The sequence below is a fragment of the Panicum hallii genome, chromosome 6 (assembly GCF_002211085.1).
Source record: "Panicum hallii strain FIL2 chromosome 6, PHallii_v3.1, whole genome shotgun sequence".
NCBI classification, from domain to species: Eukaryota; Viridiplantae; Streptophyta; class Magnoliopsida; order Poales; family Poaceae; genus Panicum; species Panicum hallii.
The window spans coordinates 44956334-44970486 of record NC_038047.1 but is presented as its reverse complement, the minus strand read 5'-3'; the positions used below and the strand labels follow the sequence as shown (position 1 = coordinate 44970486).

General features: G+C 45.3%; 1 protein-coding gene across 1 annotated transcript; it reads right to left on the bottom strand.

The window, feature by feature from the left end:
* Positions 1-2022: 2022 nt before the first annotated feature.
* Positions 2023-6807, bottom strand: LOC112898457 (O-fucosyltransferase 6-like). Its single transcript, XM_025966783.1, has 10 exons — positions 6443-6807; positions 6274-6336; positions 5730-5820; positions 5438-5514; positions 4651-4739; positions 4392-4575; positions 3999-4180; positions 3227-3329; positions 2808-3136; positions 2023-2714 (listed from the first exon to the last, which is right to left on the bottom strand). The coding sequence occupies exons 1-10, from the start codon at positions 6614-6616 to the stop codon at positions 2282-2284; spliced, it is 1725 nt and encodes a 574-aa protein (XP_025822568.1). The 5' UTR covers positions 6617-6807; the 3' UTR covers positions 2023-2281.
* Positions 6808-14153: the final 7346 nt, after the last annotated feature.

Below are 14153 nucleotides of genomic sequence, written 5' to 3'. Positions count from 1 at the left end.
CTCGTCACCGCCGACCTCGCCGGGGCCGTCGACGAGAACCAAGTAGCCCCGGCGCCTCGAACGCGAGCCCTTCCCGAGCAGACGCTCGTCGGAGTGCTATGTGCCGGCCTGCCGGGGACGCGAGCCGGGCCTTGTCGTTGAAGCCGCCGGCAAGCCGGTGGTGGACGTCCGCTGACGCACGCCGAGCGAGCTCCGTCTGCTTCGTTTGCTCTGCAGTTAGCGTAGGAACGCGTCGTAAGCTTGTGTTTGTGGCCACCTGGTTCGCTTGGTTCTCTGTCTTTAGCTTGGCCTGCAGAAACTCCATTGATGCTGAGTGAGGTGAGATCCTGAAATTCAGAGATGCGGCCGTCATGAGGAACTCTGAAATTGTTAGCTTCAGATGAACTCCTCGTCTGGATCCAACCTACCGATCAATGTTGTTGAATTTGCAGCCCGCAGAGAAGAGATCGAATCAGCCATTCAGCCTACCAATCTCAATTCTGTTGCGTGGAACTGGCTATCTGACCTCGCCGGCAGGAAGCACGGCGTCCAGGATCGACCTCCGCTCCACTGCGAACTCCCCATCAGTTCCACAGTGACGTAGCTGCCCATTGCGCTAGCCCCGCAGCGCGTTCACGGAGAAGGCACCGGAGCTCGAAGACGGTCGCTCGTTGGCGTGCGCGTGTCCCTCGCAGCAGACGCCGGCTGGGAACTAAGCCGAGCACCGCGCCGCCGTGCCATCGCTGACGGCTGACGCCGACATCGGAGGGTGCGGCGCGCAGGAAAGATGGCCGGATGTCTCGCAGGCCTGCGGCTGCTGCCTAATCGGGAGGTGTGCCTCGGCTCACCTAGCCGGACCTCAACGCAGAGAATCGTAGGAGCAGCCGAGCAGGACCCCAGGCAGGGGTGTGCCGGAGACCGGCGCCGCTGCTGGAAGCAGGGCCGCGTCTCGCGTTGGATGCCTGGCGGGCCGGCTGGTTGCGGTCGCCGTGCGTGAAGCCGGAGCAAGTTTGCAAAATACCCTCGTATTGGATCGCGATCGCGATAATTGATCGCGATCCTAATATTTGCATATAGGTACCGTTATTTTACAAATATACCCCTAATATTTTGCAGATAGACCCCTGGATCGGAGCAGCTTTGTTCCGGGCCGTCCGGCTCCGGCGTAGGCGTCCTCCCCGGCTCCCCGCCGTCTCCGCCTGATCTACTCCAGCAGCTGAGAGCTGACTCGGGACGCGCGCTCCGTTCGCCACTGTCCCGAGAGCACGGCTGGGCTCACACGGCCGGGCATGGGGCGCGGCTTGGTCGACGCCACCGCCTCCGTCTCCTCCCCGAGACCCTGAGCCCAAGCTTCGACATTGGAGGGTGCGTCGCGCCGCGCCGCGCCGCGCCGGAGCAGGTGGCCGTCGAGGTGCCGCTGACCAACCCCGCCGTTACGATCGGAGCCGAGCCCGCGTCGCGCCACTTACCGGCCGGCGCCGCGGCTCAGCGCAGCCCACCGTGGAGCCAGGCGGAGATGCGAGAGAGGGCCGAGCGCAAGAGCAAGGCGGAAGGGCCTCCACGAACAGCCAGTTGCCACGGAGCCTAGGAGCATTGCTGCTGTGCCTCCATGGCCGTGTAGAGTTGGTCGGCCGTGGTTCCTTGGGCGTTGCTGATGTGCCGGTGCAGCAGGAGCCAGGAGGGCGACCGCCGGCAGCGTTCAATGTCTGGACCGTCACTTCTACTGGCAGCGCCGCCGTGCCGGTGGATACATGCCTCTCCTGATCCCTCGCAAACCATCGCCTTTCTTTCAGATAGAAACACCCGTCCGATCCCATCTTGGAAAAGGCACCTGGTCGAAATCAGTGATTTCAAACAAAACCTTTGAATTCGATTTAACCAAACCTCAAAGTTAAACAAGTTTTAAACTACTTCACTGCCTGGTCCTTGAATCCAAGTTCATGGATAAAAGGGCATGCCAGTTGACATCACTGGTAACATGTTATGCTGAAAAACATGCGTAACAACGCCACTCGATCATACAATTGCGCCTGCTGCGGAACAAACATGAACTGACAGGTTTGCACAAGGAAATAAACAGAAGCAAAACGCATGCTACAAGCTAAAACAGGCAACAAGCCACACAATTTTACAAACTGAGGAATCAGACACTGCGCTACTGAGATGGAAGGCTAAGTCTGGTGGAGGATGTACATTTACATTGCCAAAAAAAAATATGTACAATTTCATGGGGTCAAAATTCGTTAATCACTCAGCCCAAAATTGGTTGGGAAATTTCTTTGACGCCGGTTTTGTAACTTAGCTAGTCTGAAAGAATCTGTTCCAGCTCAGGATCCTCTGGTCTGACCAACGCATCATCGTCCATTTCCAAGTCAACCATCCCTTTCTCTGCAGGAGCATCTTCGTCACCATCCTCAAATTCGCCCACCTCTTCGAAAGTATAATTAGGAACTGCTTGCTCATCCATGGCTTTGCCTCGGTCACTGCTACTATCCAAGACTTGGTCGTTGCGAGATTTGGCTTTGCCATCAGTCCTTTCACAGATACAGGTAGAGGGGTTCTCGTGAAACTCCCCCCTCCCTGGCCTAAGCTCTTTGGGCTCTCCCATAAACCCTTTCTGAAACATGCGTACTTTTGAGGAGAATGCATCCCATGACATGTTTCCTCTGCTCAAAAATAAGGGATAGAGCCTTTTGGCATTTGGTCGGATTGTTCTCTTATGCCCAAAATATCTCCTGCAGTGAGCACTAAACATGGTCAGGACAAGTGACAAAACCACTTACAGTACAACAGAGTAATACAAGTGCAAACAACAGAGTAATGGTCACCTTCGCCCAGCCAAAATTTTAGCCATGTTGCCGTTGTTGTTAGCCACAAAAGCATCACTTTCATCACAGACAATGAAATCAAGTGCAGCCATGCGAGACGAATATTTAGAGAATGGAGCCAGCTCCTCTTTGCTAGATATTGTTTCTTTTGTGTGGAGATTGGGGAAGAGAGCTTTAAGCGGTGCCAGAGTCCTTGCACCTCCATATATCTCTCCAGAAGCTACATAAATGTGGACATCCTTACTGTACCCCAGTGCTCTCAACATCAGACCCACCTCTTCAGGAGTTAGGGGGCATCTACCTTGCCTTCTTCCTTTCTCTGGGTTAGGCTGAAATACAGAACAGCAGATGTTGCATTAGGTAATTTGATCTGGGCTTTACAAGGTACCTACCATATGATAGCACAGTAGCATACATACATGCAAGCCTTTCCACCTCTTCCTTATAGCACCAAGTTCTCTCCTCTCTTTTTCTCCACCACCATAATAGCACCCCGAAAAGGCAAGCATATCAGGTTCGAATCTGCCATTACCAAAGGAACAATGTTTACGGAAAGGACACGGAAAAGACTAATATCATTAAGAATTGGAAAGAAAATGTACATGAACTGGGAAAAGGTATTTGTAGGATTTAGCTTTGGTATATAAAACTCGTGCAACTTCAGACTAATATCACATGTGCCCTTCTACTGTAGTGGTCTATTGACTATTGGCACAAATGTTTCTAGGTATCGGGACAGCCAAGCGCCTAGAGGTCTATGTACGAATCAAAAGTTATCAATGCTGCACCATTTGTTGCATCCATACAACAGCTTGCTACAGAATACCTGTCTGCCTTAATAGGACCAACAGCCATCTAATACACAGGTAGTGGAAATCAAGACCCTCATTTCAGTTGTCACTCTGACTTCACCCCAGGTGCTATCACCACCTCAACTCCTCTGTCATCAACGAGCTGAGGCCTTCGGGTCAGCAATCAGATTGGCACTAGAGGGAAACCAAAGTTGTGTCCATCCTAGCTCAGGTGATGAAAGCACCCCCTATGTTCTAGCTTCGAACCTATAAATGGGTTTCAAGATCCACTGATGTAATGAAAGTAAGAAACTATTTGCATTAGACCCATTTTACTCTCAATTAGTATTAAAAGGAAATGATATGTGAGCTAAAACACGAGAAATTTATATATGCACACCTCAAGTGAAGAGCAATAAAATACTTGCTCCTCTCCCTCATTCTCTGTATTAGCTTTTCACCCATCTCTTGTATTGGAGCAGTAAATCTCAATGCATGGTAGTTGACTCTGCATCTCAGCTTTTGCAAGTCAGTTTGCAACCTGTTTGCTAATCTATAATCAAATTTCGTCAATCGTATAACCTGCATCAAGTGAAAGAATAATCTTAGTACTCAAATTAAGAAAGTCAAATATCTAAAATAGTTACAGAAAATTTCATACATATGTTGGCGAGTAAAAATAATATAATTAGGAGGATATACATAAGTGGATGAAATTGGTTAAGGAACATGATAACATCATGTAAAACTAATGTGTCTTGGTGACAAACACAGCTACAATACAATGACTTACATGTTTCTTAAGAAGTGCTGGCAACACACGGTTCAAGTAACACCGCTCAGTACATTTTCGAGGAACACGCATTCTGTGAGGAGCCCGAAGTTTACCTCCTATCCGAGGAAGCTCTTTCACAATCTTTACATCCTTTGATAGGGATGAGATGAACCAGTCAGCATCGAAAATTTCAGAAAAATTGCTGCAACAACAGTTGTATTAAATACAGCCCAAATGCACTCAAGTCATCTTAGAAACACGAGAAGCCGAAATTAACCTTGAATCTTTCCAGAAGGATGCCTGGTCCAGTTTGGGAACAACAAGTGTGGCATTTAAAATGCGTGCAGCAACAACAGCATCAATTATCTGAAAGAGCCCACATATGTAATTAGGTTTATAAAGATAGAAGCAAGTATGAAACCAGAAGGCATATAAGTACAACAAGTTATCAATAAGGCATAAAAAATCACTCCTCCAGGTTCAATATTTGAACATGACAGTAAAAATGAGATAAGCCTCAAATTTCAAGGCTTCAACATGTTCTCGGGCACTGGTCAGGAGGTATGTCACTGTAATGACAAATATACCTCTCAGCAAAAGTATGGATGAATATAAGAATCAACTGATGATTTCTAATGATTACAGATAGCGTGTTCGAGAAAAAATGATTATTGATGTACATTGAGGAAATAATCTCCAAATTTATATTTTAAGTTAAGGACAACATAACTCATAAAAGGACCAAAATCTATGTTTAAACAGTTAATTCTGTACTCATGGCTATGGGCCGTTACATATTGGTCTACGTATCATACTTTGCCTGAAAAATCCCTATTCTTCCAAATTCTGAAAATGATAAGAAAGTTGCCAGAATGAAACATGGCAAAAGAATCCCAGCATTTGGAGCAGATTCTAATAAAACTCAAGAGCTTTAAGGCTTACTGTAATTAGAGGGTGAGACCGTAAAATTGTGCATGAACATGTATAACAAGGTTGAACACATGCTTTGCCCTATACTCCGATCCATCCACTTCCATATTATTTCTGGAAAAAGAGACATTTACCCCTGTTCTCTGTTGATTCAGGCCTCCACTTGTAACAATCATCAAATAGCGGTCTGTTTGTGTAGTAATATTTGAATCTGCACAATTTGAAACATTGACTACTTCAGATAAAGTCAAAATAGCTCAGCCCATTAAAGAAGAGATACCATCAAAAGTATTTCTAGAATTTCAAAAGCATTAGTTACAACTAAACACCTAGCATTTGTAGCATTGTAGAACTTTGGAACAGATAAAAGGCCTATGCAGCTATGCCACATTTCAATCAACAAATGGTTTTAAAAATTTTGCCTACCAAGGAACTTGCTGCTTGAGTTGCTGCACCCATAAAATTTGCTAGCAAGCTTTGAACCCCAAAGGTCATCCCTGCCGGTCGAACCATTCATCTACATTTTAGAAAATGTTGCAATGAATTCGTCAATTACAAAAGTAAAACTTAAATTTCACATGCTTAGAAAAAATGCAACCAAATCATTATGCAGTAACTCTGCCGACAAAAGGTGTGCATTTTAAAATAATTTTCCGTGGCAACATAAATAAAATCTAGTTAAACTCAAACATCTACTAGAGCATGCAACGTTTACTCCTATAGTCCTATAGAGTCACAATAACAAAAGTAACTTAATCCACTAGCTTTGTCACCATCTCTAAGCCAAAAATGACACATGAAATGGAACCCAATTCATTTTCCCACCAATTCCTTAGATAAACATCACCCAAACTGATTAACTCAGTGAAACAGGTGCTGGTGCAGTGTGTCTAACTCACAACTCTACTAAATGGAACAAAGATTATGACATCCTGATGCGCTCAATCTAATTGAAGAAGACTATACTTACCGGAACACGGGAAATTTCGCGGCGCTCGGACTCGTCCATGCCGCCGCCGCCGGAGCTGTTCAGCTGCGCGCGAGGAGAGCACAGATGCATAAAGCAAGACGAGTTAGATCGGGAGGTGTGGAGAAAAGAAAAAGGTAGAAGCAGCTAGGTCACTAGTGCGATATGATACCAAAGCATGGGCCGAGCGGCGGCGGCGGGAGGAGGCGACCACGGGGTGGTCCGAGACCGGCGGCGGGGAGACGTAGAGCAGCGCGACGGCGGCGAGGAGGAAGAGCAGGAGCGCGCTGCCGGCGGCGCGGCGCGGGCACCGGTAGCTGCCGCCGCGCCGCCGCGACTGGACCATTTCCCGCGGCCGGGGGCGCAGCTCAGGGAAGCCGAGAGGGGGCACCTCGGTGGTGAGGTGGTCCCCGTGGCGGCGGCGGCATGGGAGGCCGGCCCGCCGCTGGATCAGTGGTTGTTTGAACTCGGGAAAGGGATGGTGTACTGTAGCAGAGTACGGCGAATGTCTTCAACCGCTCTGTAGTCTGTCTGTTTCCCTTTTGCACGCTCAGACAAAAAGCATTTTGTAGGATGAACATTTGCTCAAGGATGAAACAGAAACTATTATCTATGATCAATATTATTGTGGAGAATTCTAATGATGTTTTATGAGTTATTTTGAAATCATTACAAAATGCCAGAGTTAATTTTGATTACCCTACTTCTTCCAATCGGAAATACAGATTGATAGTGTAAGGTTAGCATTGCTAGATCCATAATGAAATATTTTCACAATATATTGTTGTGTTTCTTTTGTGAAACATATGCAACCCTACCCTAAGAGGACCTCTGAAAGACGCCGACAGATCTTAAGATTAACGAAGTCACAAACCTATGTCATCTTCTTATGTCATTAACACTTGTTGTAAGCATCTAGGCCCTTAAGGTATGTTTCGGTGATTAATGACAACCATTATTGTAACTAATGAGTTTGTGCAGCTTTATAAATCATTATTGCTCATTTGGTTATATGTCAAAAGAGGCCCCTAACTTTCATTATTCAAAAAGGCGATCTCGGCATTCAACTCTATAACATGTCAAGACTAAGGATCTTTCTAGTCCTAAGTGTCATAAGGTTGAGAAGGACACTTAGGTTAGTATAGGTTTTATAGTTTTGTAGTGATCGCACTATTAAGAGGGGTTTAGGCTTAGTAACTTGAGCATGGACATGGTCATTTGAAAATGGATGCACACAATGGTCACTCAGGTTTCTAGAAGCTCAAATAAGTGGTTCTCAACTTATATCTCAAAAATATTTGGATTTCATTCAAGACTCAAGTCAGAAAAGACAAAACCAGAAAAATCCTTATCACCGGATTAACCGACGCCTCAAGTTTTCTATACGTCGGTTAAACGAGGTCAGCTGGTCTGGACAAGTCAATACACCGGTTAAACCGACGTTATTTGAAATTGGACGTCGGTGCAGTTGTCCAGAGACTCGGTTTTCAGTTGATCATTGGACAAATAGACTCACCGGTTAAACCGACGCTATTTGAAATTTGACGTCGGTGCAGTTGTCCAGTGACTTGGTATTTCTGTTGATCAATGGATGATTACACTCACCGGTTAAACCGATGCAACGACGGTTAATCTTCCCAAACAGTAACGGCTAGTTTTTCAAAAGGGGAGTTTTACATTCACCGGTTAAACCGACGATGACTATTGGAGGGACGTCGGATTAACCGGCGCTACGCAGTTTTTCTGGCAGCTTTTTCTCCAACGGCTCTATTCGTGTGAGCTGCCTATATATACCCCTCCAATGGGTCATTCTACTACTCTTGACACTAGGCAACATCCAAACACACATACTATAGTCAAGAGCCACCTTGAGCTTCAACATTTCATACACTTGTTCATTCAATCATTCAAGAAGCAAGATTAAGGACTTGAGTAGAGAGAAGCTTGTGTGCATCCATTCTTGGTGATTGGGTTCTTGCTCAAGTGAAGGCCTTAGCTTGTTACTCTTGATGATTGGCATCACCTAGGCGATCTTGGTGATCGAGGTGATTCTCGCGGAGCTTGCCAAGGATTGTGGAAGCCCGGAGATAAGATTTGTACGTGGCTTGATCTCCACCACACCGGGATGGTGAACGGAGACTCTTAGTGAGCGCCCTCGTCTTGGTGACTTGGGAGGTGACAATACTCTTTGAGAGTGTCACAACGTGGATTAGGGGTGTGTGCCAACACATCGATACCACGGGAAAAATCCGGTTGTCCCTTGTCCACTTTACCTTTTCAAGCATTATCTTTCATGCAATTCGTTCATGTGCTTGATTTAGGGATCACTAGTTAGCTCTACCTTGCTAGGCTTTATCTCTTTTCATCTTATCTAGCTTGTGTAGGTTGTTTAGTTATCCGGTTGGTGAATTGGTGCCTTTCTAGTTTTGCATAGGTTAAGGTTGCTTTATCTTGTTTTAGAAATTGAAAAAGGCCCAATTCACCCCCCCTCTTGGTCCATCGATCCTTTCAATTGGTATCAGAGCCTCGTTGCTCATTTGGATCATTAGGCTTCACCGCCTAGAGCTATGGCCAAGATGGGTGGTTCGCCGCCTCACTTCGAGGGCAAGAACTTTGCCTATTGGAAAGTTCGCATGGCCGCATACCTTGATGCGATTGCCCCCGAAGTATGGTTGGCAACTAAAGTCGGATTCACCGGAGAACCCACCCCCGACCAATTAAAATGGAATGCTAGAGCTAGAAATGCAATTTTCGAAGCTATTAGTGAGGAGGTCTTTGCTAGAGTTAATGGCATGGACCTAGCAAGTGATATTTGGAAGGAACTCATTGAAATACATGAAGGCTCCACCAAAGTTCGTGAACAAAAATATCACTTGTTTAGAGCTAAGTATGATTCCTTCAAAATGCTAGCTCATGAAAATTGCAATGATATGTATTCTCGCTTAAACGTCATTGTCAAGGACATTAATGCACTTGAAATATCCAAAATTGACAGTGCATCCATCAACCGCAAGATCCTCATGCTCCTCCCAAAGCCCAAGTATAACATTATCAATGCTATGCTTCAAAAGGAGGATCTTGCCACAATGGAAGTAGGAGAACTTGTGGGGGAAATTCGCGCTCATGAAATGAGCATTCTTGGTATGACCGAAGAGCCAACATCAAGCAAGTCAATTGCTCTAAAAACCAAGACAAACAAATCCCGCAAGCTCAAGATGGTCAAACAAGACTCAAGCTCAAGCAATGAAGAAGATGATCATCATGAGAGCTCATCCGATATTGAAGATGATGGAGAACTTGCTCTCATGATGAGAAAGTTCACACGCTTGAATGAGAAGATCAACAAGAAAGGTTTCAACTTTGACTCCAAGAAGGGAATGTTCCGGCCAATGGATGTCAAGAACAAGATTTGCTACAATTGTGGCGAAAAAGGACACATCCGTCCAAATTGCCCCAAGCCGGACAAAAGAAGCAAGGACAACAAGAGTAAGCATCGCCATGATTCAAGCGATGATGAAGAAGAGGAGAGGAAGAACAAAAACAAGAGATTTGGGAAGAAGAAGACCCATGACAAGAAGACCAAGCTCTTCCCAAAGAAGAAAGGTCACACCAAGAAAAGTTTCTTGGTGGAGAAACAAGAATGGGTGACCGATGTCTCATCAAGCGAAGACTCAAGTGATGAAGAAGACATTGTCACCATCGCCCTCACCAATGAAGAATCATCTCTACCTCCGCCTCCTATGTGCCTCATGGCAAAAGGTAACACCAAGGTATGTGAGGTAGATAGTGAAGATGATAGTGATGAAGAGCTTGATCCTAATGAATTTACTAACCTCATCAATGAGTACACATCCGTCATCAAGAGGGAAAAGGGCAAAGTTAAAGTTCTTGAGAGCACTCATGCTAAGTTAGAGCTTGCCCACTCCGACTTACTTAGTAAGTACAATGACTTGCTCAAAAAGCACAATGAGTCACTTGTACTTGCTAAGCAAGTTGAAGAGAGCCACAAAAAGCTTAAACAAGAGCATAGGGAGTTGGCTCACAAGTATCAAGAACTCGAATTTGCTTATGAAGTAATTGACCCAAGTCTTGAGAAAGTTGTAAATGAAACGGTCAATGCTTCTACTTCATGTGATGACCTACTCATTGATGCATATGCCACTAATGTTGTGCCCGAGCTTGCCTCTTCTAGGGAAAAGGAATTGATGGATCAAGTGGCAAGCCTCAAGAGTAGTGTGGAGAAACTCTCAAGGGGAGAATACATCCACAAGGAGATTCTCTTCAACAATGCCCGTGACTATGGTAAGAGAGGTCTTGGTTCATTTCCGGAGCCAAACATGGCTACAATTCCTTCTCCGGAGATCAAGACAAGCTTCATCAAGGAAGTTGGTTCATATTGCCAACATTGCCAAGTCACCGGGCACCACACTAGGGAGTGCACTTTACCATCACGTCCTCTTCCTAAATTACCCAAGAATTACTCATCAATGTTTCAAAATAATCATTTTCTCTTGAGTAAAGTGAAGGGCAAGGTGAAGGCCAAGTTCATTGGCAAAATTGCTAAGGAGTCAAAGAAGAAGCTCCCCAAGCAACTTTGGGTCCCAAAAGCTCTTGTCACACATGTGCAAGGCCCAAAGCTTGTTTGGGTTCCGAAAACTCAAAAATAAATTCTCATGTGTGTAGGTGAACTACAAAGCCGGTGGAAAACATTGGGTACTTGATAGCGGTTGCTCTCAACATATGACCGGCAATGATAGCATGTTCACCTCACTTGAAGACCCCGGCGATCATGAACATGTCACCTATGGTGATAACTCTAAGGGGAAAGTCTTAGGTTTGGGTAGAATTGCAATTTCAAAAGATTTATCCATTTCAAATGTTTTGTTTGTAGAAGCACTTAGTTTTAACCTCATTTCTATTGCACAATTGTGTGATCTTGGACTAACGTGTACCTTTGACAAGAATGGTGTTGTAGTGACTTATGAAAAAGACAAGTCATTGGTATTCACGGGGTTTAGGCATGGCAATATTTATTTGGTGGATTTCTCTTCAAAGCAAACAAGCACCATGACTTGCCTCTTCACCAAGTCGTCTCTTGGGTGGCTTTGGCATAGAAGAATTGCTCATATTGGCATGAGCAACCTCAAGAAAGCCCACAAGAGAGGGATGATCACCGGCATAAAGGACGTCACTTTTGACAAGAACAAGCTATGCAAAGCATGTCAAGCCGGGAAGCAAGTAGCAACTCATCATCCTATCAAGACGATGTTGTCTACCTCCAAGCCGCTCGAGCTACTACACATGGATCTCTTTGGTCCAACTTCATATAAGAGCATTGGTGGTAACCTCTATTGCCTAGTAATCGTTGATGATTTTTCACGTTACACTTGGGTCATGTTTCTAGGCGATAAGGGTGAAACTCCGGAAATCTTCAAGACATTTGCAAGAAAAGCTCAAAGGGAATACAATTCCCCAATCGTGAAGATTCGGAGTGACAACGGCACCGAGTTCAAAAACATGAAGATTGAAGAATGGTGCGATGAAGAAGGAGTCAAACATGAGTTTTCCGCCACCTACACGCCCCAACAAAATGGTGTGGTGGAAAGAAAGAACAAGACACTCATCACCCTAGCAAGAGCAATGTTGGATGATTATGGCACGTCCGAGAAGTTTTGGGCGGAAGCAATCAACACGGCGTGTCATGCATCCAACCGTGTGTATCCTCACCGACTCCTCAAGAAAACTCCATATGAGCTCATCACCGGGAAGAAACCAAATGTATCATACTTTCGGGTCTTTGGTTGCAAATGCTTCATTTATAAGAAGAAAAGGCTCGGTAAGTTTGAAAGTAGATGTGATGAAGGTTTCTTTCTTGGTTATGCATCAAACTCCAAAGCATATAGAGTATTCAATCAAACCTCCGGGTTAGTTGAAGAAACATGTGATGTGGAGTTTGATGAATCTAATGGCTCCCAAGAGGAGGTTGTTGGCTATGAGAATGTAGGGGATGAAGAGATTGAAGAAGGCTTGAAGAAGATGTCCATTGGGGATATCAAGCCGGAAGAGATGCATGAAGGCAATGATCAAGGGGGAGGACCTTCCTCATCTACACCAAGCACCTCCACGGCACCCCTAGTGGATGAAGATCAAGATAAAATTGATCCACTACCTCAAGAAAATGTGTCAACGCCAACACCCCAAGTCCAAGAACAAGAAGAGCAAAATGTTCCACCACAAGCACAAGTCACTCATGATCCACCCCAACAAGCATCCACGCAAATACCGCTAGTGAAGCATGGTCGCATCTCCAAGGATCATCCAATTGGTCAAATCATTGGTAGTCCTTCCAAAGGAGTAAGAACTCGTTCTAAGCATGCTTCATTTTGCGAACATCACTCGTTTGTTTCTTGTATTGAACCCACTAGCATAGAGGAAGCACTTGAGGACTCGGATTGGGTGATGGCCATGCAAGAAGAGTTGAACAATTTCACCCGCAATGAAGTTTGGGTCCTCGAAGCTCCTCCGAAAGACAAGAACATCATCGGCACAAAGTGGGTCTTTCGAAACAAGCAAGATGAACATGGGGTGGTGGTACGCAACAAAGCAAGACTTGTGGCAAAAGGGTTTTCTCAAGTCGAAGGTTTGGATTTCGGTGAAACTTTTGCTCCGGTCGCAAGACTTGAAGCTATCCGCATCCTTCTTGCTTACTCTTCACATCATAATATTAAGTTATATCAAATGGATGTGAAAAGTGCGTTCTTAAATGGCTTTATTAACGAACTTGTTTATGTTGAGCAACCTCCCGGGTTTGAAGATCCGAGGAATCCTAATCATGTTTATAGGTTGCACAAGGCACTCTATGGGCTCAAACAAGCTCCAAGGGCTTGGTATGAGAGGCTTCGTGACTTCCTAATCATGCAAGGGTTCAAGATCGGGAGGGTGGACACCACCTTGTTCACAAAAGACGTCAACGGGGATCTTTTCATTTGTCAAATTTATGTTGACGATATTATCTTTGGCTCAACTAATGATTTACTAAGCCATGAGTTTGCTACCATGATGTCTAGGGAATTCGAGATGTCCATGATTGGCGAATTGACCTTCTTCCTTGGTTTTCAAGTCAAACAAATGAAGGAAGGGACATTCATTTATCAAGAAAAATATACTAAAGATATCTTGAAGAAGTTCAAGATGGATGAATGTAAGCCAATCAAGACACCCATGGCAACCAATGGGCATCTCGACTTGGATGTGGACGGTAAACCGGTTGACCAATCCCTCTATCGCTCTATGATAGGATCTTTGCTTTACCTTACCGCATCTAGGCCCGATATAATGTTTAGTGTGTGCTTGTGTGCCCGTTTTCAAGCTAACCCTAAGGAATCACATCTTTCTGCTGTGAATAGGATCCTTCGGTATCTCAAGCACACTCCTAGCATAGGCTTGTGGTACCCCAAAGGCGCCAGTTTAGATCTCTTGGGATACTCGGATTCGGATTTTGCCGGAAGCCGTGTGGATCGCAAGAGTACCTCCGGGGGTTGCCACTTGCTTGGGCGTTCTCTAGTTTCTTGGTCGAGTAAGAAGCAAAATTCCGTGGCTTTGTCCACCGCGGAAGCGGAATATATAGCTGCCGGTGCATGTTGTGCCCAAATTCTATATATGAAGCAAACCCTTTTGGACTTTGGTGTGAAACTAGGAAGAATTCCACTCCTTTGTGACAATGAAAGTGCCGTAAAAATTGCCAAGAATCCGGTTCAACACTCTCGCACAAAGCACATTGATATTCGCCATCACTTCTTGCGTGATCACGAAGCCAAGGGGGACATTTCCCTTCAAGGTGTGAGATCCGAGGAGCAATTGGCGGATATTTTCACAAAACCTTT

What these genes read in the sequence shown, in the direction of transcription:
- LOC112898457 (XM_025966783.1), bottom strand. Translation starts at nt 6,616, where the DNA reads ATGGTCCAGTCGCGGCGGCGCGGCGGCAGCTACCGGTGCCCGCGCCGC. An exon ending in GCCGCTCGGCCCATGCTTTG is followed by an intron (nt 6,337 to 6,442) that starts GTATCATATCGC and finishes CCTCGCGCGCAG; the next exon opens with CTGAACAGCTCCGGCGGCGG. An exon ending in GCGAAATTTCCCGTGTTCCG is followed by an intron (nt 5,821 to 6,273) that starts GTAAGTATAGTC and finishes TCTAAAATGTAG; the next exon opens with ATGAATGGTTCGACCGGCAG.